Source organism: Pogona vitticeps, chromosome 2 (assembly GCF_051106095.1).
Source record: "Pogona vitticeps strain Pit_001003342236 chromosome 2, PviZW2.1, whole genome shotgun sequence".
Lineage (NCBI taxonomy): Eukaryota > Metazoa > Chordata > Lepidosauria > Squamata > Agamidae > Pogona > Pogona vitticeps.
This window is the reverse complement of record NC_135784.1, coordinates 259,460,207-259,486,255: the sequence shown is the minus strand read 5'-3', so window position 1 is coordinate 259,486,255 and position 26,049 is coordinate 259,460,207. Positions and strand designations below refer to the sequence as shown.

The following is a 26,049-nucleotide window of genomic DNA, read 5'->3' as shown; positions in this document are numbered from 1 at the left end:
CACTATTGGTACTTTGGCACCATGATGATCCTTATGTTCTGTTCTTTTCTTTTTTTTCTGGAACAAAGGTATAAAGCTCCAAGTCCCTGTATCTATACAGCAAAGCAAAGCAAAACAAGATCTACTACTTATATAGTGCCCCATAGTGCTTAAAGCTGTATCTGGCAGTTTACAATTAAATTATGCAGTCTACACATTGCGTCTGTCGTCCCCCTCCCCCCACGTGCTGGGTTCTCAATTTACTGACATCAGAAAGATGGAAGGTTGAGTCAAACTCAAGCTTACTACCTGAACCTAGAATCAAGCTCAGTTTGTGAGGAGAGTCTTCATTGCAAGTACTACAGTTTAACTACAGTGGACCCTCTACTTAAAGAATTAATCCGTATTGGAACGATGGCTGTAAGTCGAAAAGCCTGTAGGTCGAATCTCCATTGACCTACAATGCATTGAAAACTGATTAATCCCACAACTGGCAGTTTTTATTCTATTTTTGTTCCATTTTGTTTTTTTTCTGGTCTGTAGGTCGATTTTCTGGCTGCAAGTCGAATCTAAATTTTGCAGCCAGAGAAGTCTGTAACTCGAAAAGTCTGTAAGTCGAGCCGTCTGTAAGTCGAGGGTCCACTGTACTGCATTATGAGGCTTGGTGTTATTGGGTTTTAGCAGAAGGCAGAAAAAATAAAAAAAGACAGGTCCATGATGGTTTCTTTGGAAATGAAAAATTGTAGTTTTTTTCTCTTGCCTTTTTCATTCCTCAAGGTCACACACTGCTTTGCAGGAGTGGACATTGTGGCTTCAGAAGCTAGTAGATGCAAGAATGTGCATTTGATTAAAAATTCTAGTCCTGTGTCCTTAGGGCATGCTTATTCTCTCATAAACATGTATGAAATGCTGTATTCAGAGACACAATACTGTTTCTACTTTGTTTTTTCTTTTCCTCCTTTTTCCAGCTGCCAAACTTGCATTTATTTTTCTATGCAATATTCATGCAAAATCAGATGTATAGTATTCTAGACAAACTAATCAAGTAAGATTGTTTTCTGGAACATTTGTGGCATAGATGCACCACAGAAGAAACAGATATAGATATGACAGTAAAAAAGCAAGGGGAGGAAAGATTAGGATAGTAATGTGAAAAATAATGTAGGTATCATTGTTCTAGGATACAGTTGTGACCCACTTAAAATCACCCCGTTTAACGACGAATCCGCTTCACGACAATGTTTTTGCGATCGCAAAACGATGTTTTAAATGGGGTTTTTTCGCTTTGCAAAGATCGGTTCCCTGCTTCGGGAACCGATTCTTCGCATTACGACGATCAAAACAGCTGATCGTTGGGTTTTCAAAATGGCCTCCGGCTGCTCAAAATGGCTCTCTGCTGTGTTTTTGGATGGATTCCTCACTCTATAGGCACCGAAAATGGCCGCCCCTGTGGAGGATGTTCGCTGGACGGTGAGTTTTCAGCCCATTGGAACGCATTGAACGGTTTTCGATGCATTTCAATGGGCTTTTTTATTTCGCTTTACAACCTTTTTGCTCTACAGTGATTTCGCTGGAACTAATTAATGTTGTTAAGTGAGGCATCACTGTACTGTGAGGAGTACCTAACTCTGCTAGGTAAATGTATTGTGTGGGAGTTGAGAACCATTGCCCAGGTTTGTGATGGAGGTGCAAGGAACGTGTCTGTAGCTCAGCTGCTGGATGGGCTTCTCTTCAGTCCACAGCAGATAACTGGAAGCCTTTTGAAGAGGAAAAGGAAAAACAGATACTGTATCAGAAAATAGTAATTTAGTTGACCCTTGACTGTTTAATGTACTGTTTTAATATATTGTTATGTATATAAAAAGGTAAAGGTTCCCCTTGACAATTTCTTGTCCAGTCGTGTTCGACTCTAGGGGGCGGTGCTCATCCCCGTTTCCAAGCCATAGAGCCAGCGTTTTGTCCGAAGACAATCTTCCATGGTCACATGGCCAGTGCGACTTAGACACGGAATGCTGTTACCTTCCCACCAAGGTGGTCCCTATTGATCTACTTGCATTTGCATGCTTTCGAACCGCTAGGTTGGCGGGAGCTGGGACAAGCGACGGGAGCTCACTCCGTCGCGTGGATTCGATCTTACGACTGCTTGGTCTTCTGACCCTGCAGCACAGGCTTCTGCGGTTTAGCCCACAGCGCCACCACGTCCCTTATTGTTATGTATATAATATTCATTAAATGAGAGTTGTAGTGGAAGAGTTTGTCAGAGTAAAAAAAAAACTACAACTCCAAATACTTCCTGGATAGTACTGTTTGTAAAAAGTATCACCTGCTGCTAAATAGCATGAAAGCTGTCTGAATAACAGTGGTTTTGCTATCTGGCTGTGGAGCCAGAAATTGGGAGTTCAGTTCCCAACTGTGCCTCCTGTGAGTAGAGCCAGCCTGTGTGGCCTTGGGCAAACTGCAGAGTTCCAGGGTGCTGCCAGAAGAAGGGAATGGTAAACCACTTCTGAGTACTCATTACCTGGAATACCCTGAAAAGGGTTGTCATAGGTCAGAATGGACAACAACAGGTGATGATGATAATTATATAGCATGGAAGATGTCAAGACTGCATTGTTGCAATGTGATTGCAGAGGCTGACTTTTATTGTGCTTTAGGGAGAGAAATACGGAGGCAAATTTAGAGTTATTTGCAAATCAAGGTGGCACGTAGAACTGAGAAGCCTTTTGTGGACTACACCTTCACGTTAATTGGAATTATTCTGGGAATTGTAGTCTAGATTAGAAAGTGACTTTTCCTATCTCTCAAAGTCAGCAGTTGAGCATGTACATTTACATGTGCGTGATTTATTATATAAGTATATATAAGTGTTACAAATTTCTTGATGGGCCTTGTGTTCATGAAAAAAAAATGTAGAAGAACAGTTTGAATTATTAATTAGCCTGATATGCCTATCTAACTGCTTATATTATCATTTTGAGATAGGTAGACACGTTAATCAGTTGCAGCCAAAACAACATAGAATCTTTTTGCACCTTAAAGATGAGAATGCTTCATTTGGCATTAGGTTAGTGGACAACAGCCCACTGCATCACATTCCATGCATCTGATGAAATCAGCTTTTGTCCGTAGAACCTTATGCCAAATAAAGTTTCTTAGTCTGTAAGATGCCGCAAGATTCTTCCTCTTGTTTAATTAGTTTGCCTCTTGGTTTTTTGTTTTGACACAAATGTATACATACCTGATATTTGATTTGTATAAAGTAGGTTAAGTCACTCTGCATCTTGAAGCTTTTGTCGGAGCGTTTGTAGTCCCTGCCTGTTCATTTTCAAATGAGGGCTAGGAAAAGGTAGAAGCTTAGATTCTGAAAGAAGATTGCTTCCGTGCCACACACTGTATGGAATTCCAGGCGGTCAAACAAGCAGGGTTTATTACAACTTCCTTTGGACATTAGTATCTTATGCTGAAGCAACTTCTTTGAATCTTTAGAAGAAGATATTTCTATAACCAAGTAGATCATAGATTTTCTTTGCTGTCTTGAAGCCCTTAATGCACTTCTTTAAGTGCTGTAACCTGTAGGTTACCACAGTGTAACCACAGTGCAGTTCATTCTGTCTCCTTTGCCTTTTTTATCTGTTCAAAGCACTTAAATCTTATATTTTTACAGCAGTTCTAGGAATTTAGGCTAAAAAAATGACTTGCCCAAATCTATTTGGCTAGGGTTTTTTGTGACTGTAGGGATTTCGATATTTCACATCCAAAGCAAATGGTTTCCCATTATATAATTGTTCTTTCCTTTATAGTGATACAGCTGTTTCTGGGTGGTGGTTCAGAGTTCTCTATTTTACTACTTTCTCTATGTCCTGTAATGCCTGTAAGGGTAAAAGAACTCATTGTAATAATTCCATTTGTCAAGCTGATTCTCACGTATGGTGACCCTTTTTGAGGTTTTCTGAGTAGGGAGTACACAGAAGTGGTTAATCATTCCCTTCTTGTTGTGGCACCCTGGGGCTATGTAGGTTGTCCAAGGCTACACAGGCTGGTACTTCTATTAGGAGGTACAATGGGGAATTGAACCCCCAGCCTCTGCTGTGTAGCCCAGGTACTAAGCTATGTTTGTGTTCAGAAGCGTATGAGTACTAACAAAGCAAGATCATTTGCAATCTGTGGGACTTGTGAATAGCTCCTGCTGTAACAACCAGATGTTCTTGGAACACAAAGAATTCTCTCTTGTAGTTACAGGCTATCTGTAGCATATAAGCCCCATGGTCTGTTGAGGGAGAAATAAAAGTGTATGGATGATGGAAAATATTTACAGGAGGCTATTTGACAATAGGGGAAAATTTTAATCATGTTCTTGTGGGCCAACAGTCACCATTCCCCACACGTGTGTTCCTTGGCAAATGATGGTTCTTTACTTCTTAGTATGTCTCTACCTAATTCTTATTTAATGGAAAAGAGAGCGAAAAATGATTGCCCAGTTATAATGTGCCTTCAAGTCAGAACTGACTTCTAGTGATTCTAATAGATCACTAGTGATTCTAGTGTTCAAGATAAATGAGATGTTTTAGGAATGCCTTTACCAGTTCCACGCCCCCATTGAGTTTCCACTGCTGAGTGGAGATTTGAACCTAGGCCTCCTGACTCCTAGTCCATCCACTACTTCACACTGGCTATCCCAGTTGCCCATTAAACAAGTGTTTTGTGTGAAGTTTGTGATATGTCATTGGTTTGTCCAGATATCTTTGAGAAAATGCATTTCAAGTAGTAAATAATCAGTCATATTCTCTTATGTCTCCATGATTTGAGCCTCATGTTATTTTTAAATGACTTCAGTGTATATAGCATGTAACTATTCATTCATGAGGCATTTTTCTTTGTTATTTTCATTGTAAAACAAGTCATTCTTAAATGCTTTCAATTTATTTATTAGTTCTTGATTTAAACAATTGAGTGCCTTACACATTTCTGCATTGTGATCAGCAAGATTTATTAATCTGCCTTGTAGACTAATTACAAAGCAGACTAATAAATGCATTACATATGAGGGAGTTTTCAAGTAAAATATTCAGTGGCAAAATTTTTATCCTTTTTTGTTTGTTTTTCTTTCATGGAAAGTTGCTGTTTTTAGAGGTAGTTTGAGGTTTAGATGTGAAGTATCTAAAGTAGATGCTCGATCAAAGAAATGAATTGTATTTTTCATTATTCTATATTAAGGATGTTCCTCAGCTCTTGGATTCTAATTGGTTTAAGCTGTTTGGTTTCCATAGAAATGAAGGATTATTATTTTTTATAGGCTCGTTGCTCATTTGTTACTTGCACCAAGAACAGGGGATTGGGGACAGAACTTGGGCTTGTCTGCTGTCTTTGCTGCTCCCCTCACCATAGTACAAGCTCTTATTCAAAGATAAATTCCATCTATGCTATCCTCAGTTTCTTGGAGGAGGTGTGAAGTGCAAATACAATAGAAGAAATGTTTCAGATACCAACATTTTGATCTTATTGGTAGTTTTTGCCAACGTAGTCTCTTAAAGTATTCATAGCATTTTAGTATTTATTAACCTGCAGGGCAAGAGTGTTATAAGGAAAATAAATTGCTATATAACTCTATCACACTCACTCATGATTGCATGGCAAAATGAAATTTCAAGATTCTTGCTAAAGTACTGTGCTTTTCTTTTCCCTTTCTTCATGAATAATGAGATCAGAATTTGTTGTTTTCTTTAGATTTAAAGTTGAAAAAATAACATATGTCTCTTTTCACATCTTAGGGGAAAAAACCCATGAGTGCAAATTTTGAAGTATTATACATTTCAGTGAAATTATATACACAATATAAATTTCCATTTTTGATTGAATCAATGAAATAAAATTTGGTAGCTAGTTGCGATGGACTAGGGAAAAAGTAGAAGCTAAATTAATTTCGACATTGCTTGAAAAATGTTTGTCAGCATTTTTATATGAGGCATTCCCAAGTGAGATCTTAAAAGTGGTTGTGATTAAAATGGAAGCTGGAAATATTAATCAGTATTAAATCTGTGGTAATTTAATAAAAAGTATTCATCTTGTATAATTCACAATGATTCATGATGATGTGGACAAGACCCTTGGAAAAGTGAAGGCTACCACATGTCTGTTGGATTCTTACACTTCCTGGCTTGTAAAAGCTGCCAGAAAGGGACTGGTGAGTGGGTAGGAGGAGTGGTGATTCTTCCTTGCAATAGGGTAGGATCCCAGCACAGTTAAATGAGGTAATAGTAAGACCATTGTTGAAAAACCCTCCTTGGATCCCATGATACTGAATAATTACTGACCAGTCTTTAATATCCTACTCTTAGACAAGGTGCTGGAGTAGGTCGTGGCTTCTCAACTCTGTGGGTTCCTGGATGAGACAGATTATCTGGATCTGTTTCAATCTGCCTTCAAGCCTGTTTATGGGATAGAGTCAACTTTGGTTGCCTTGGTGGATGATCTACACTGGGAGCTGGACAAGTGGAGTGTGTCCATGTCGGTTTTGATGGACCTCTCAGTGGTTTTCAATACCATCAACCATGGTATCCTCCTGGCCCATCTCTCTAGGATAGGACCGAGAAGTACTGTTTTGCAGTGGCTCCGGTCCTTCCCGAAGGAGAGAACTCAGAAGATGGTGCTAGGGGATGTCTGTCTCTCCTTGCCATCTAAATCTGAGGAAGCTGTTTTGGCTATAGATCAGTGTTTGATTTCAGTAATGATTTGGATGTGGGTGAATAAACTGAAACTTAATCCAGATAAGACCAAAAGGCAGATCAAGGAACAGTAATGCAACCTGTGCTGGATGGGGTTACCCTCCCTCTGAAAACACAGGTGTGCAGCTTTGGGGTGCTCCTGGATTTATATGAGTCTGGATGCCCAGGTTTCAGCAGTGGCCTCTAGTGCATTTGCACAATTAAAATTAGTGCACCAGCTGTACCCATTCCTGGAGAGGTCTGATCTGGCCATGGTGACACATGCCTTAGTTACATACCTTGGCTGGATTACTGTGATGTGCTCTACTTGGGGCTGCCTCTGGAAAGTGCTTGGAAACTTCAGTGGGTCCAAAACATAACAACTAGATTGCTAACTGAACTGGTCACAGGGATCACATAACCCCACTGTTACAGCAGCTCCACTGGCTGCTGATCTGTTGTTGGACACAATTCAAAGTGCTGGTTCTAACCTATAAATCCCTAAACAACCTAAGTCTAAGCTATCTCAAGGATGGTGTCTCCATTTCTGAGACTGTTTGGGTGTTAAGACAATCAGAAGAGACCTTTCTCTTAATAACACCATCTTCACAGGTGCTTTAGGTAGGGGCACAGGAGAAGGCCTTCTCTGTTGCTGCTGTCAGACTTTAGATCTTACCACGGGAAGCCAGGCTGGCCCCACCTTTGCTGTCATTTTGCAAGCAGGTGAAGATCTTTCTCTTCAGGCAAGCTTTCTCTTAGTGACAGGCTGCCTGAATGGGGTTTTAAAATGGGTTGTTATACCTTACTGTGTTGAATGTGTTTTGGTGTTGCCTTTTTCAATACTGTTTTTAGTGTGCCATTTGTTTGATCCTTTTTTTAGTATTTGTATACTCCTGTTGTTAGTGTTAAATACTGTCCTTTTAGGATGTAAGCCACATTGGGTTCTTTTTAAAAAGGAAGCTGCATGAAAATATTTTAAATAAACAAATGACTGAATTCAGTGTTTAGCTGCTGCAAATAAATTTGAGAATCTTAACTGTGTACATCTTCAGGAAAAGAAATAAAAACAGAACAAAAATGTGGCCTTCCAGATGCTACCACATTTGAAAAATCACCTTGAACTCCATTTGGATTGTCCCACCACTGATCTTGAGAGGGACGTGGTGGTGCTGTGGGCTAAACTGCAGAAGCCTGTGCTGCAGGGTCAGAAGACCAGCAGTCATAAGATCGAATCCACGCGACGGAGTGAGCGCCCGTCGCTTGTCCCAGCTCCCGCCAACCTAGCAGTTCGAAAGCATGCAAATGCAAGTAGATCAATAGGGACCACCTTGGTGGGAAGGTAACAGCGTTCCATGTCTAAGTCGCACTGGCCATGTGACCATGGAAGATTGTCTTTGGACAAACGCTGGCTCTATGGCTTGGAAACGGGGATGAGCACCGCCCCCTAGAATCGAACACGACTGGACAAAAACTGTCAAGGGGAACCTTTACCTTTACCTTACCACTGGTCTAGGGGAAGAAGAAGCAAAATTCTATTGTTAGTTTAAGTACAAGCTGGAAGACCCTACCTGGTCCTTTGACCCAGGAGCTGATAAAACTAGAGGCATGTCCGCACTCTTGATTGTAGGGGTATGGCTTCTCTGAATGTTGCTGTCTAACCTTTGGAGGTGTGGAGAATGTTTGGTAGGACATCTGGCCACATGCAGAAAAGAAGGTTTGGGCTTGTGTGCTCCCCTTTCCTCTTGCATTGTAAATTTGAAGTTTAAATGGGAAACTTTCATTTCCCTTTTCAACTTCTTTTTTTCCATGTGAAGGTTTAAAAACAGTGGTTAGTCTTTTACTATAGTGGATGAAAACTAATAGGGATCTGAAGCCATGATCTGCAGTTGTTTCGATTTCACGCACCATAATTAAGACTAAGACATGGAGTGTCATTTTTAATTCATTTTATATGTGAAAACCTAGTGAAAATGCGCAGCTGCTTGAGTTATTGTACATACAAGCTATGGGATGTTAATTTGTATGGATTTTAATTTGACACTTTCACAACATTGGTGGGAAGTAATAGTTCAGAAAAGGCAGTTTTAGTTTACAAAATTCATCATTGCTGGGTTGATTTACCAGTAGGTGGAGCTCACTGACAGTGTAAAGGTATACTTTTGGTGAGCAGGATCTTGATTAATTTGCAGCATTGTTTATGGAATCTTAACTAGGATGCAACAGAACCTACTTATAAACCGAAGTATCTTCCTTTCTCTCCCATACCAGCACCAACTAGGAGCATGTGCAAATTAGTGTCTGACGAAGAAAAATATAAAAACGAGCAGGAAGGTCTGTCTTGAGCAGATGCTTGGCATAGGAAACACACCCACCCACCCAATAATGTTGCTTACAAACAAGCCTGTTCCTGTTTTCCCCACAAATTTTCTTGATACTAGCAGCCTGGTTTAGAAAGGAAAGGAGCCTGTTTGTTTTCACTACTTTCATAGTACTGGGAGTTGGAAATCCTTGGTGGTCTACTGCAGATCACTTCAATATTTACCACTAGATCATATTCTATTCCCGCCCCCTTTCAAATTGCAGTTGTTTGCCCAAATTATAATGAGAAAACTTTTTCTATGTAGGTAGGTAGAAAATGGTGATAAAGACTATCTGAGAGAATCTGATAATGCCATATCAGCCTTCTCTTCAGTTAATTACAGAAAATGGGATTGGAGATTTGTTTAAAGGGAGCATTCCTGTATTCCATGGGAGAGTGGCTGTTGGACCACAGGATGCAGTGGGAGTGCTGCTTTGCCATCAGAGGGAGTTTTGTTGACAGGATAATGAATTTGGTGCTTGAGGTTCTCCCTATAGCCATGTTTCAGCAGCAGTGTGGGCCAAAATTGGCCATTCTGGAGGTAATTTGGGGAAGTTGTAAATGCACAGGATCTTAATCCACCTTGTTCTTCTGAGAGGATATGAAGAAGGCTTCAGAGTCATGCTGTAGTTAGTTCTCTGCCTTTGTGATAAGAGAAAAGACTACATGGAGGGGAGGGCAGAGGGAATGCGGCTCTTTTCTCAACTCTCATCCTGGCTGTAGCAAGATGGTAGGGCCTTGAATGGGATACTTATTTTGCCTTGGACTCGTTCTCCCCGCTCCCCTCAGCATGGATGTGCCTGTCAGCATCTTCACTTTGTCACCCAACTCTATAATCCTTATGATCTGTGATACTGATCTGTGTGCAGTGCAAAAACAGAAATACAGTGGTGCCTCGCTTAATGGGCGCCCTGTTTAACGACGAAATCGCATAGCAACGAAGATTTTGCGATCGCTTTTGCAATTGCATTGCGATGTTCCCTAAGGGGAAAAATCGCTTTGCGATGATTGGTTCGCTGTTTCACTTACCGATTATCGCATAGCGATGTTTTTCCAACAGCTGATTGGCGGTTCCAAAATGGCCACCGGGTTAAAAAAATGGCCGCCCGCTATTTTCTGGGATGGATTCTTCGCTTACCGGGCAGCAAAAATGGCCGCCGTATGGAGGATTTTCGCTTTAAGGTGAGTTTTAAGCCCATAGGAATGCATTGAAGGGGTTTCAATGCATTCCTATGGTCTTTTTAAAATCGCATAGCGACGAAATCGCTTTGCAGAGATTTTTGCTGCACAGATTATCATCGCTATGCGAGGCACCACTGTATAAAATTTTTTTCCTCTCAAGTCTTTATTTGAGAGGGGGAAGATAAATGAATCATAGCAGTAAGAACTAAGTTTGTCCCAGATTATTAACTGTTCAATATGCAAGCCAATAGACTCAATTTTGTGTTGTGCAAATTATGAACAAGACAAGACCTCCTGTTTAAGTATATTCTCCTACAGATACATTCTGTTTCTTTCATAAATAGTGTTACAGCATCTATAGTTAAGATCATAAGGAGGATTAAGGCATCAAAGTTACTTCAGTAGTGCTAAAATTCTTGATAGAAGCAATACTTTTCCTAGAAGACCTTCACTGTTCCTTCACAGAAATGGGTGACACTTGCCTGTTTGTTCTGTAATGAATGGGAGAAAATTCTCAAGGACAATTATTGCAAGTGGTTTACCAAGATAAATTCCAATATATACTAGAAAGAAAATGGGAAGAGTGCTACCATGTCACTAGTTTTATAAGCAAGATGGCCCTTCTGTTTGCTTCAGAATTCTTTCTCCTGTACTCTGCCTTTAGATTTTCACCTAAAGCAAATAACAAATTCTGAAGAGGAGTTTTCCTCACAAATGCAATGGGAAGACACAAATGCAACTCCACCTGTTGCAATTCTAGTGATTATTATCCCACCCCATACAGTTAAAATCCTCTGTGTTCCTTGCAAGTAATTTAGCACATAGACACTATGACCCAAAATAGGCTATACTGTATTTCATGAGGGTCTTCTTCTGAGGTTGTAAAGGCCACAATTTTCACACCATAATTGTTACTGTGCATTGTCCAGTTGGGTAGAAGGTACAGTACCATAGGAGTTCAGAATGCAGCAGGGTAGGGAAATGAAACAGTACCATTGGTTAATAGCAAATTTAATTTTAGAAAATTTACAAAAAGATTTTAAAAAGCAAATGTGCATGTTCCCTTCCTGTGGACAAGTAACATAGGAACTATAATGATATGGCACCTAAAGCTGTTATATGATTAGGTTTGTTGTGCCCTAACACATAATATCAGTGCATGTTTCTCATTACATGAAGAAACACTACCTCTCCTGCCCTATCTAGAGCTACCAACACTTGGTTCAGAAGGTTCAGAAATTTTAAGCCCCAATCCTATGCTTACTAGTTTCAGTATGTTGAATATGCTTTATTTCAGAAAAAATGTATGCAGGATTGGTCTTGATCTCCAAATGAATGAATTTTGCATGTATACAAAATGCTAAACTGAAATTTGACTGGTGTGAAAGCCATATGGATTTGTTTCATTCCACTTAAAGATTATGTTTAGTTGTAAAATAATGTTTCAGTTGTTAAAGGAACTAGTTAATATGTATTCTTGCTCCTAAAGTACATAAATGATAGAATGAGAAAACTCATAAATATATGAGGCCCATTTTTTTTTGTAAGTTACCTTCAGTACTAGAAACCTTATTTGTGTGGTTTTCTTGGTGCAATTCTAACAGTGAACCATGGCTAGTACAAGCAGTGGTGCAGATATTCCAGTCTTTTTGTATCTGCTTCGGGCTAGTATGGGATTTCAGTTGTGGGGAGGACCTTTTTGAAGCTCCTTGTGTTAAGACTGGCAACTCAGGCACCTAATGAAGCCTGTACACCAGGATGTGTACAGCTCTAATCTTCTATTATCATTCCCCTGCCCTTTTGCAAGTGAAGAAGCAGTGAGAAGAGGAGTAGGAGATGGAATGGCAACCTCTACTTGCCTTGCTGTCTCCTCTGTGAAAGGTAGTGAGGATTATGCCCTGAGGAGGAGGCAAGTGAGTGGACAGGATTGTGTAGTAGAGAGGAGAAAAGGGGCTCAATGAAAGCATCTTGTCCAAGAGCTCCTTAAAATATAGATCTGGCATTGCCTTGTGTATGATCTGCTGATTGGATATATCAGTTAAAGTGCAATTGTTCATTGCTGCATGTTAATTTGTCCTTTTAACACACATGCTGTTCTTATCACAGCGGAATATATACAAGTGTTCTAATCCCTTCTATCAGCAGAATTTTCACATTCAAAGTGACAGAAGGAGACTGTTAGCTTCTGGGACATTCTATCACCTCAGTAACTAGGAGTGGAAGCTAGAACAACTGCTCACCATTTTCTTGTTTGCGTAGGAAAATGAAAGTATTTCAGTGGAGCTTTGGGCAGTATGAATAAGAATGGAGCTAAATAATTGCTGATATACATATATATATATATATATACTGTATTAGTGTGTAAGGAGGACCTGTAAATAAGTGGAAGAAATGACTAGTATCCTTTGCAACGTTTTGTTATGAGGCAAAGAGCATTTGTGCCTGCCAATACATGGGAGCCAGGGACAACCTAAGGATTTTGTCAGTATTTGAGGTCTCATTTTGCAGTGTGTCAGACTTGGCAGAAAAATCTGTATAGCTGAATTGAGAAGTGTGCCTGCTTATTTATAAATTTCCTGTGAATCTGAACAAAATTATGTGGGGATTCAAGGCTGCAGTCAACAGCTAGATATTATTTCATTGGGAGCCACTTCATTCAGTACGTTGGCTGACAAAGACAAATATATTTATGGATTAATACCAGAATCCATTATGGACAAGAAACGCAGCAAATCTCCAGGAACTCATGGATGTACAGGTACCAAACGTCAAGGCTTGCAGGATAAACTAGATCCTGAACTAAATAGTGCGTGTGCGAAGACTGAGTCTGCTGTTCCTTCTAAAGCAGTCTCTGTAATTCCTCCAATTCCTTCTAAATCTTTGTCACCTTCTATGCAAACCACACACACAACATCTACAAGTGTTAAGGTAAGAAATGTGTTTTAAAAGGGCTTCCCACAAAAGAGTTACATGTATTGTGATCCATAAATTTATAGCAGATGGTTGAGATCTGCCAACATTGTTTCAGTTTGTGTTGCTTCTAAGTAAAATGGTTGATTGAATATGAAGCTAGAACTGTTCTTCCTTGTATTATATTCATCTTGCATTTTATCTCAAATACCACTCTGATGATAAGCATTTCTTGTCATAAGCCCAGCTTAAAATGCCAAAGTTTTTAGTTCAACTGTCAGAAAAAATGTACAGGATACTGACGGTGACATTTTAGAATTGGATCCAGAACAGCTCTCCCGCAAACAATGGAGTCCTTCAGTAAATGAAAGAGTTTTCATGTTCACCAAAAGGGTGTCTGGTTTAAATGTAGAATTTAGATATACTTGAATGCATTGAAATAAATCAGTTTTTAGCACACCTTCACAGACCTGGTATATGTGAGGTGGTGGGGCCATAAGGTATCTCAGAGTACTTTTTAATGTAAGTTCCCCAGTCCTCCAGATCACACTTGCAAGAGGAGATGTGCCTATTTTACCTCTACTGATCATGAGAGTATTCCTTTAGCAGAAGCCTCCATATGGATATCTGAATATAACTCTCTGTTGAGCAGAGAGGATTCATTGTCTGTGAAATCTAGGCTACTCTTAGCAGATGATACTGTTTGCTGATGAGAGATTATTTTCACTTTCTTGTAGAGTCTCTATTGTGTTTTTTTAAAATCTTTATTGCATTTAAAAAAGAAATTATAAAAATAAGTAAATAATTATCACAATATTAGCACATAACCAAAATAACTTTCTATTATCTCTTTTGCAAAACAGTAAGTCTTTAACATTTTTACTTCCTTATTTTCCACCAGACATTTATTTTCTTCACAATCTTAATAATACCTTTCTTAATTCTTATTTTATATCCATTTTAACAATCTGATCTACTTTGTTTTTACTTCTGTTGAGAGCAGTTCTGCTTCTAATTTAAGCCTAAGTCACTTGGTACAGGTTTGGAATCTTTCTTCCATTTCTCTCTGAGATAATTATTTACTTTCCCGCATTGAGGTTCATGCTCCGTTCTCTTTCCTTTCAATGAGTCTGTTAGTTTGTCCATTAATATTCCTATAATTTTATTAAACAATCCTCCACCAAAGGTTCCTCCTGTACTTATTAATAGTTTTTGGTTATCATTCTGTGCTCTAAACCAGTCCTTTGTCTGAATTGTTCTACCTAATTCCTGCTTCCATTTTATCATATTTTCTTTAATTACTTCCTGTTCCATATTTATTTCCAATAATAGTTTATACAACTTTGCGATTTGGTGATTTTCTTTTTGCCATATTAACTTGTCTAGTTCCATAGGTTCTTTAACCAATCCTATTAATTTATTAATCATTTTCAGTCTTTCTGATAGCGGTCTGTGTGGCTTGTGGAGTCTCTATCATGAAGGAACCAAAACTTGGCATGGTACATCTTAGATTTGGTGAAGGACAATTGGAAACAGCACTGTTCTCATCAAACTAGTTCAGTTAAGCTGAGGATTCTCCATAATATTTTTGAATTATCCTATAAAGATATTAGACAACCTTCAGTTAATTCTGAAGGTTAATTCAAAGGTTAATTCAAAAATGTTCTCCATAATATTTTTGAATTAACTTATAAAGATAGATTAGATTAGGCCACCTTCAGTCTCTAGAGACTGTGGTAATGTGCTCTGAATAGAGGACTTAGAGCAGCGTCTAGTGTGGCTGAGGATGCCAATTCAAGAGTGACAATTCCTTCCAAATGAAGACAAATACAATCTCTATAAAGACAGCAGAAAAGTTAATTAGGCTTCTTATTAAAGAATATTCAGCTGCTTCATTATTTACCTTAATTGCTGGATTCTGGAAGTAAATACCAGCTAATAGCTCAGTCTGGTGTACAAGAAGTATACAAATAAATTAGAGAATAAACCAAAAGATCCTTGGAATTGCCTTGAACGGGCTTCCCCTTTAGTTGTGTTTATAAATTCTCCACACATAATGTCTAACATAAAAGCAAATGTGGGTTTAAGTACTGACACATAGCACTTAAGAGCAAATTTGATCAACTATTTATAGACTGCACATTCATGTGTTCTTTTTTAGTGGTGGTCATACATCCTCACGTTGATCTCTATTTTGATATACCTTATGGTTTAAAAATCTATAAAAGTTAAGTATTGTAATATTGTAATGAACTTGCAATACAGTGAAACATTATACACATAAATGGTTAAAATATAGCTGTAAGAGACCTGTTGGTCAAGTATATATTCAGTTTTAGTGCGTGCCTCTCAGATATAGTCAGCTTGGCTTTATTTTATTTAAACTGCATAACTCTTTCTGTTTCAGTTTATGAAGCACGTAGGATTTATTCTTTAATACTGTTAATGTAAAAACTAAAATGGTTAAAAGTGCATTTCTTGCCAAAACTTCAATCAGGGTTAATTCCATCAGGCATCTGCTTTACTGAGATAAAGAACTTTCAGTATAGCTCAACAGTGTTCTGAGCAGAGGGTAGTGCTACCAGATGCTAATAAAATAACCTTTGAACACTGAGGTACAGAAGCTTTCCCAGGTTATGTGCAATTCTAAGTGGCTTTGAGTCATAACGTTTGCGAAAGAATCTCACCTGCCCGTGGGGGTTTTCATTTTGAAAATGCAGTTTTAGAACTTGTTCCAGACCCATGTATTGTATAGTTGGTTTTTTGTTCAATTCTTTCAATTGAATGTATTTTAGATGTTTAGTAAATGTCATCATAATGCTCAGAAACCATAATTAATTAAAGAACATTATTCACTCACTGAAATATCCCTGTGTTTATTTAATATGAAAGAGAAAATCTAATCAGAAATTCACAGATTCTGTTTGTCTTTAGTGCATATGTCCTATGGTGTTCATATAGCAGTGGAACAAACAGCTTTGGGAAATTCCACATCTCACAGTGCTCTTTTATCTACCAGCATTGCACCGTGATCCAGAACAGATTTGTGACACATGCAGATGGTGTCATAAGGAACAAAAGGAGGATAAAGTTTCTTTTTCAGTCCCATCAGATTGGGTGTACAGTACCCGTGTAAGTGGACTACAGCTCTCTGCTGTAGCAAGCATAGTCAGTAGTGATGGAGGGGAGCAGTTGCACTCTACTGACTTCTGCAAGACAACAGGCTGCCTATTCATGTTTAGAAGTTTTTAGCTGTTTTCTCAACAGTGTATTTAAAAGCCCTTGTTTTGTGAACAATAATAGAATTTTTTAAAATTCATTCTTAAATCTTGAAGAATTGCATTATTGCTGCACTCTTGTACTGGCATGTCTTGTACTGGCATTGCAAATCAACATCCTGCAAGGCAGTTCTGAAAATAGGGACATGCCAAGCAAAAATTATAACTTTGGACCTGGATTTTGGATCAGCACTATGTTTAGCATACATGTAGAAGAAAGTTCTGTTCTTACTCTGTCAGATTTGGGGAAGTTTGGGCAAAGGTCTTTTAAATTACTTTTTTCCCCATCAATTAATCACTTCTCACCCAAACACAAAGCAATTTTTAGGGCTGTTTTTCAACAAGTATGAATGGTAGTGAGCAGAAGAGGATATCCTGTAATGTATACCATCTTGATTGCTGCCATGGGTATTGTCAATATTCAGGCTGTCCTTTGCTGTGTAAAGATTAGCATTCTTTTTTTCCTGCTGGCAATGAGGGCACAACATTGTCCAGCAATATCAGGCTCTTTCCTAGCTCTTTCCTTATGCTTACATAAATAGATACAAATATCTATTTATTTATACAAACACACCCACGAGTGCAGGAGTGTCCCGCTCCCTGCGCATGGAGCCCACCCACCCCCCATCCAGTCCACGGTTCAGAAAATGTTGGGGACCACCGCTATACAGATATACATATAAGTTTGGATGCTGTAAATAGAATTATATACATTTAAATATATGGAAAGCTTTCCATAATGTTCAAAACTCTGGATGATCATCTGCACATGTTTTCAGTTACGTGGACGTATATGCATCAGATGTTGAGCTATGAAGCTTATGAACATGGATTCTTATCGAAAAGAGTTATTACACTAACACTTTTTTCACTATAATTAAACAATGGTTCATGAGCAAGGTTCCCTCCAAGCCATGCATGTGTGCGACTCCGCTTCCCTTTGTGCAGCATTTTTCCTTCTCCGTGCAGCGATTGTGTTCAACCTCTTTGGCTTGGGTCATGACAGAACCCTGGGGGGGGGGACAGAGTCACATGCGCAGGCAGAGGTGAAGTCACAAGAGAGATGGAGCCCTGCCTAGTGGGGCTGAAAATTAGAGAGTACGTTGTTCATAAGTGAATAGTGAGAACTTCATTTAGTGAAGTGCGCAATAATATGATAGTTAAATGATGTCCGCAGCCCAGGGACTCCTACAACCTGATCCACCTTGACTTATTAACTTTCGCGGGTTAAGACTTATTCTATAAAATATTGTTAGTTTTGAAAGTGGTCCAGGACTCTCTATTTTATAAGAAAATATTTAAAGTGTAGCTGTAAGAATTCTTCCCCGTCTTATCTTCCCCTTCTTTTGTCTCATTTGCTACAGAAGCCCAGATTCTTTGTCTCAAAGCCGTTAGAAAAATTCTTGGCATTATTTCTGTTAGACAGTGTCCAGACTGTGGTGGATGGAAGGGAGAGCATAACAAAGAGAAGACCTGATCATTTTAGTTATTTGTTCCTTTAAGTCCCTTTCCGTAGCAACGCCAAGGGGAACTCTTTGTTCTCTTTGGAGACCTGTTTGTAGATGGTTCACTTAATTTCCTACTATCAAGCTACATTTCTGTTTCTGGTGAAAATGATGTACTAAGGCAGCTTTGTAGTTCAAAGCTTGTTTGTATACCACAGCATGTGACATTAAATTGAGATTCTGAACTATGAAGAGCTTTCTGGAAAAGTTGGCAAATTAATTGTGCCATTTAAATAAAAAAGGTGAACTAATTAACCACAGATCTCCTTGTCTGAGCCGTGTCTGTCTTATCAGGGGATCATATCATTAGGTTAATTGGATATAAGACTGCAAAGTGAAGTTGATGTTAAATTTGATGTTATGGTTATTGAAGAAGCTTTGTGAGTGAGCACCTAGTTTAATATGTTCATAAAAGTTATCTTGTTCTTTAGAAACTTTCTTTATATTTGTATTAAATGTCAGCATTATGAGCTGATTATATCTTTTGGTTACTATAATTCTTAACTGTACCTGCTATGACCAAGACATTTTGCAGCTAAAAATTATTAACTGTTATTTGCAAGATAAAATGGCTTCTGCTTGTTTTTGAACTCCTTTTCCAGATTATTCCTCCCCACAAGATTTATTCGGATCTCCAAGTGTGTATTAAATTGTCAGTTCTAGTCATGTACAATTCTGCAATTAAATTTGTTATTATCTCTTAATCTATATTTCTCATACTACATTCTTTAAACTGTTTTTACTGCTTTCTATGAAGTACTGTATTCCTTGATTATGTTTTAGAGCAGTGTGTGGTCAAATTTAGCAAGCTTAGTAATTCTTTTAGTAACCTGAGATTTATGAACCACAGTTGCTCTGATAGTCCTGTGGAAGCTTAAAGTGCACATAGGATTATAGACTGAAATGTATAGGGGCTGTTATCTAAGTCCTGGAAGCTCACAGGTCTCCGTTGAATAGTTCTGTTGATTTTTAAGACTGGACTTTAATTTGTAAACCTGTGTGCCTCTGGTAGGACTGTCCAAGGATTGAAAGGAGTGCATACGAATAGTAAGAAATAAGAGATGAATTTTGGCACTAGCTTTAACAGTTGGTGTAATCTGATTCAAGAGTGGCATAGAACCAGAATGGTAATTGATAGTGAAGGTTATTCCATGATTAGCAGGAGGAAAATATTTTAATGGCCTAGATCCTGTTGCTTAGCAAGTCAAATTTTGGCCCATTCCTCCCTGGTAAACAAAGTATCTCTGCTGTGACTCTTGGGGCGTGTATAGCCCTGAGAATAATGGCAGGGACAATTTGTTTACCGGGAAGGAATGGATCAAAAAGTTACTATTTGGCTTACACTAAGCAAAAGGATTTTGGCCAGCAGTTCAAAAAGGAAGGTTTGTAACTGTGGGACGGTGCAATTAAAAAAAAAGTCCTGAGATTAATTTCCCACGTTTCTGTGTTGACATTAAGAGGATGTTTGGATAAAATGAGTCAGTGGAGTATTGTTGTGCATTATCAATCTACTTCCATTGTATGGCAACCTAAATAGGATTTTTGAGGTATTTGGGATGTTCAGTGAGTAATGTACCACTCCCCTCTCTCAGTCAGTTTCTACTGCCCTCACACAATCAAGTGGGGATTTGAACTAAGGTTTGCTGAGTCCTACTCTTTTACTCCATCCACTGCACTACATTGGCATTCCACTGGGTTATTCTCCCATGTTATTTTAGGGGGGGGGGTGTTTGTAAGGCTAACCATGAATTTATGCTTGATACTTTGCCATTCTGTAATTTTTCCTTGAAGTTCCATGAAAAGCATGTGTATATCATTAGCTCAGGTTTATCTTGGATTGATTTTGCTCCTGGAGATTTTGGCAATGCTTTTCAAAATATTTTTTTCACACTTAGCATATTAAATTGTAAAGCAGAATTCTACAGAAGAACACTGCATGGATTCTGTACCACTGAATAATAAAAGGTTTTATTTATTAGTGGACTATGCATGAGTAATAAACATTTTTTAAAATATTTCATAACCCGTTGCTTTTAGTGCTTAGTTGGTATATTGATACTGAACAGACGTCTCTTAAATTTTTGCTTTAAATTTAAAACTCAATCTGAATTTAAGGCCAATGCTGCAACATACATGGCTTGTCTAGAATTGTAATGAGGTACTGCCTTTGTAGTGAGAAGGCTTCTTTAGAGATTACATTATCAGTTTCTCCCCTGATGCTTGTGCAAATGAAGGAGAACTTCATTTTCTTCAGTAGATGAACTGACATTCCCCATTTGTACTCTACAAGCATTTCTGCCTCTGGGAAAAATGCCCAAATAATGTTATATAATCTAAATTAATTGTCAATAGGCTAATGTTAATAGAAACGAACAATAACACCTGAATAAATTGAAAAAAGGGAATTAATTTTGTATGCTTTCGTGTGTATTCACATTAGAAACAAACATTTCCTGGACTTAAGGAAATGTTTGGAATGATTTTATTTGAAACAGTTCTTTCCTTAGTATGTTGGAATAATTTTTAAACTGGTTAGAAACAGTTCACATTAGTGTATTCTCCAAGGCTTTCACAGCCGAGATCCAATGGTTGTTGTGGGTTTTCTGGGCTGTTTGGCCGTGTTCTTAAGGTTTTTCTTCCTAATGTTTTACCAGTCTCTGTGGCCGGCATCTTCAGAGGACAGGAGTCAGAACAGAGCACAGACAGAGTTCTAACTCCTGTCCTCTGAAGATGCCGGCCACAGAGTCTGGTGAAACATTAGGAAGAAAAACCGTAAGAACATGGCCAAACAGCCCGGAAAACCCACAACAAACAGTACACATTAGTGTTTGCTTTGAAATTTTAAAAAACAATCATCAGTTTTATTTAATTTAATGCTATGTTAAAAAAAAGATGTAATCTGAAATCTAAAATTCAAAGTACATTTCTCTATTTCTTGAGAATTTCAGTTTTTTTCTGTATGTCACAGTGATGATGGCTGTTATGCCACGTTTACGATGTCAGAGCAGCATGTATGAAATTTTGTTCTTTACTTGGATCCAAGGTAGTTTTCCACAAGGTTTTCCAAATCCTCTGAGGTTCTATAAACTCCATTGTAGTATGTGGTAGGGTCATGAGGGTAAAAAGGAGTGTTTTCAGTTAAAAACATGCTTTTAAACATAAACTCATTTTACAGTTAACAGAACTTATTGTAGCAACATTTATTCATTCATTCATTCATTTAAAATATTCTTATCCTGCCTTTCTCCTTAAAAGGATCCAGACTGGCTTACATCATTAAAAAAACAACAGTATTTAAGTGCTAAAAACAGTAAGTATACAAATATTTAAAAAGAATTGAGCAAGTAATCTATAAAATGTTAAATAAAAACAATATTAAAACACATTTAAAATAACAGAGCACAAAAATCTATTTAAACCCCCTCTCAGACCACAGGTTTTTAAAGACAAGCCTGCCTGAAGAGATTATTGCTGCTATTATTGTTGTTATTATTACTGTTTGGGCTTCATTTATTATTGCCTCATAATGCTAGAGCCCTCTCTGAGTTGTTTTCAAGATAATTACCATATTTTTTGCTCCATAAGACAAACTTTTCCCCCAAAAAACATCGGGGGAAAAGTGTATGCGTCTTATGGAGCGAAATCACCACCTTCAGGGACTCTTTTAAGGCTTGAGGAGCTTCAGAAGAATCCCTGAAGGTGGTGATTTTGCCCCCTCTGGCCCCCGGGGGGGGCAGGGTGAGCCTCCAAAGGGTCCTAGGATGTGTTCCATAAGACGGACCTCTCCATAAGACTCACCAAATTTTAAGGAAAAGAAAACGGGAAAAAATAATCTGGAAATTTCAGCCTGCTGGGCCAGCGGGGGTGAGAATGGGGGAAGCCTCCAAAGGGTCCAAGAGTGCCTTCCAGGACCCTTCAGAGGGGTCCTTCTGAAGACCTTTCTGAAGGGTCCTGGAAGGCACTCTAGGACCCTTTGGAGGCTTCCCCCACCCTCACCCCCACTGGCCCAGCAGGCCGAAATTCCCAGATTATTTTTTTCCTGTTTTATTCTCCTAAAAATTTGGTGCGTCTTATGGAGAGGTGCGTCTTATGGAGTGCAAAATACGCTATTCAAGAAACACTTCCCCTCCCCTTCTGAGTGAGCTGGATACTCACATTACCGATTATGGAAGGATGGAAGGCTGAGTCAGCCTATAATCAGATACTTGAGCCTGTCAAGATGAAACTCAGGTTGTGAGCCAGAGTTTGTGTGCTATACTGCAATTTAACTGTTGTGCCACCACAGGGCAAATAGCATGGTAACAAGCCAGATCCAGTGCAGAGCTAGGTATGCCTCATTCATTACCTTTGAAATGACAGGGACTTAAGCGTTCCTAATTCTGCATCTGACAGGCTCAAAAGTCTTTTTTTTTTTAACAACAGAAGTACAAAGAGAAGGATATGATGAACAAAATAACCACAAGCAAATGAAGACCGGGGAGCTCTTGGTTCTCCAGATGTTCTAGCCCACAGCTCTCATTAGTGTAGGAAATAGTGAACTGTAATCATAAACATCTGGAGGGCCCAAAGCCACCAAACTTGAAAAATGTCTCTCGGCTTCTCTGAGACTGCATGCCACTGCTCTAGACTAAGGGTTTCCAAACTACGGCCCGTGAGCCACATCCGGCCCGCCTTGCCGTTTTATCATTTGACATGTACCATACTTCCTTTCCTTATATGTGAAATGGTGGCTGCTCTTTTGTGAGCTCTTTACCATGCTGAGCCTGTTTACATCTTCTTTTGTGCTTTGATAATACCATGGTAGGTGCCAGAGGCATTGGTGTTATGTGCCTGATATTCCCTTTCACTAGGTTTAATTCATCCTGTTTAAAGATTTTGTACGCTATCTTTGGATTACTTCATCACAGTTAAAAGCAAGGTCATAGTTTTTCTGCAGAGCACATGTTTTTCCTGTATAGAGTTCTAGGTTTAGTCTGAGGAAAAGACTGTCTTTTTAAACTCTGGAGAATGACTGCTAGTTAGGATAGCCAGTGCTGAACTAGATAACCCAATGAAATACTTTTCTGTGCATGTACTTTTGCAGCTTACAAGTGTTACATTTGCAGTCAGATATATAGAGAATGTTTGTGTTCTGCTCAGTCCCCCTTTTCTCCCCCAAAAGAGCTGCCATTACTGATGAAGTCTGATGAACTGCCCCATCTACTTAGCTATAACAAAATCCATCAGTTTGTTCCCTGGTATGGGGAGGATGACAGAACTTCCACACATGTGAGCAAAGAGAAGATTGCACTTTCTGTGGATACTGGAAGAAACAAGAGGAAAGTTGAAGAAAGTCCATTGAAGATATAATCTAGATACCCCAAAGGCAAGGCAAAGAGCCTTGAATATGGGAGAAGATTTCTAAGCCTGTTGGAAGGTTTGCCCACACCTTTCATCGGGAAGACATCAACATTACCCTTTTGCCCAGACTTAAGACATAAGACATAAGAAATTTAAGAATGTACCCCTCTCCCATCACACTCAGATTTTTGGATGGAGGTAACTGGGGTGTTTCTCTCTTATGATTCCAAGGATTTCTTTACTTGGCAAAGAAAACTAAATTAAAGAATATTGCTCAATAGGTTTCAAACTCACAACCCTTCTGAACTGCCCAGTCTCTATTAATGACCTCAGGACTTGATCACACCTGCCAAAATAACCCCCGGTTATACTGATTCGGCTGTTTTTAAAATCATTTCATAATTTTCCAGGCACGCAAGACATGGCCGATGTTGATTTGTTTACCTGGGCAATCAATTTATTTTCCCCTCGCCGGGAGGGTTTTTTGTTAAATTGTACCTGTGCTGTATTGCTTCATTCCTCATCATTTCAGCATGTGTGAATGTTGCTGTCAATTTATTTCCTTTGTGAAGGGCTTGGGTTTCTGGGCACTGTGGCCACTTCATGGCCACTGCGCTTGTACCCTCTTTTTTAATTATTATTTTCTTTTGAAAGGAATATTGGTAAATTGCTAGTGCCAGCAGTTGCTACTGGTGAAAATGTGAATACAGTGGTGCCCCGCATGATGACGACCCCGCTAAATGACGATACCACAGGGTAATGACTTTTTACGATCGCTGTAGCTATTCTCAAAACAGGCATTTCAATGGGGGAATTCCGCTTCACGATGATTTGGTCCGTGCTTTGCGGACCGTTTATTCGCATGACGACGATCTTTACAGCTGATTGTCGGCTTCGCAAAATGGCTTCCTGCTGTTTTCTGGACCCATGTTTCAGAAGACAGCAATTAAAAACAGCTAATTGGCGCTCGCAAAATGGCTGCCCTATGGAGGATCTTCGCTGGACGCCAAGGTATTTTCCCCATTGGAACGCATTAACTGGTTTTCAGTGCATTCCAGCGGGGAAACTGTTTTTGCATGGCGACGATTTCTCTGTACAGCGATTTCAGGGGAACGAATTATCGTCGTCATGCGGGGCACCACTGTACACTGCTCAGAAGGAGACAGTTCGAAGGAGACAGCCTCCCCCCATGGATGAAAGAGGGGTAGAAAGAGGGACATTTCCTGCTTTGATTTGTAAAGAAACTGGTGTAGCATTTACTCTCTCTTTTGTTTTAACTGTGCTTTTCACAATACTTAGCAACTCTTCTAAAACTCACTTCCTCCTCCCAGTGCTGTGCAAAAGGGAAAAGAAAAATGAAATCCAGGAACTGAAGAGGGTGAGATATGCAGTGAAATAAGGAAAAGAAGATGAGTGAATGAAGGAGGGAAGGGAAAAGGGAAGGAGAAGAGAAAGCTCATACTTCCCTGTCGCCCTACTTTTGGTATTTTTAAAGAAAGGACAGTGGGGGCCTGATTTCCCTAAGAAATAATAGAGAAAATGAGTTGATACAAAATTAAAGAGTGATGTAGCCTGTTATAATGGTTCAAATAGATATAAATGAATTGATGCAGGCAAAAACCATGTGAACGCTCTTGCTGATGTATGTACCACATGACTGCTGAAAAAATGTAGGTGCAACAGAGGTATGGAAATAACTGGGATTTGTATTAACAGGGCCAGAGTCAAAGTGGGCTCACACAAAAACAAAAGAAATGTCAAACTGCTAAAATGAGTCCTGAGATACACGCAAACACAAATAATTTAGAAAGAAAGAAAGAAAGAAAGAAAGAAAGAAAGAAAGAAAGAAAGAAAGAAAGAAAGAAAGAAAGTCAACAGTGCTGGCAAAACCATCTTAGTGGACACCTTATGTGCTGGAGACTGTTGATCTTGTTGAGCCATGCAGTATATTTTTTGTAATTAAAATACAATAACTCTGTATTATTGAAGGAAGAAAATGTGCGTATGTGGGGTGTGTCCTGCTTGTTTGAGGATCCAAACGGATATTTAGATAAGCTTGTTCTTAGAAGTGGAACTCCCATAAGATGTTACTTGCATTCATTTGTTTATCATTTAGTACAAGGTTTCTCAGGTTTGCAAGCTGCAAATTAGTTTGGTTTTGCTTAGTAATTGGTCAGTAGAGATAACCATGGGCTCAGTTTGCAAGTTGATTGTGAGAACAGGGCGTCTTTGAAGGAAAATGTTTTCCCATCTAATTGGAACATAGTATCTGGTGTAGCTCAGCCATCAAACTGTGTTATTATCAGTGTTGCTTTTGTTTGTTTGTTTTTAAAGCATCTTAACTGGCTTTAATGTTTCCTTACGTTCCAATATTATATTGTTTGTTTGTTTTCTTACAGAAAGGGAATATTAAAAACCTAGGAGTAATGCAGATTAAAAAAAAACACAGTGAATGTTGTACATAAAAAAGAATGCAGACAGAGCTACTGAAATTTGTTTTTGGTCATCTTAGTTTTACAGTGTAAGCTACTTTGAAAATTTATTTGCTGAAAGATAATATGAATATAACCAGTTACTGAATCACAAGGCACTCTTCAATAGATACTGCAGCAATTGATTATGTGTTATTTCTCTCTTGTGTCTGTTTCTAGTTGAAGAAGCTATGTGTTTTTGGCAAGGACATTTTATTTCAAAGCTCCTGTTCGTAAAAGCCAACAGTTGGCTTTCAGGAACATTATCTTCTCTGCATTCTAGAAGTGTTTGGTGACTCAGCCTTTCTAATGTCATTTTGAGTA

General features: G+C 38.8%; 1 protein-coding gene across 6 annotated transcripts in view; it reads left to right on the top strand.

Annotated features, from left to right (window-relative positions):
- The window catches only part of FER (FER tyrosine kinase), a 239,676-nt gene that overhangs the window by 56,300 nt on the left and 157,327 nt on the right, over positions 1 to 26,049 (top strand). The window contains exon 11 of one of the 6 annotated variants that reach the window (XM_078386259.1): positions 69 to 25,125. The exons of the other annotated variants lie outside the window; for them this stretch is intronic. Coding sequence (XP_078242385.1) covers positions 69 to 74 — 6 coding nt within the window. The 3' untranslated portion in view covers positions 75 to 25,125. Of the gene's footprint in view, positions 1 to 68; positions 25,126 to 26,049 lie in introns of those variants that run through there. 6 annotated transcript variants of the gene reach the window in all.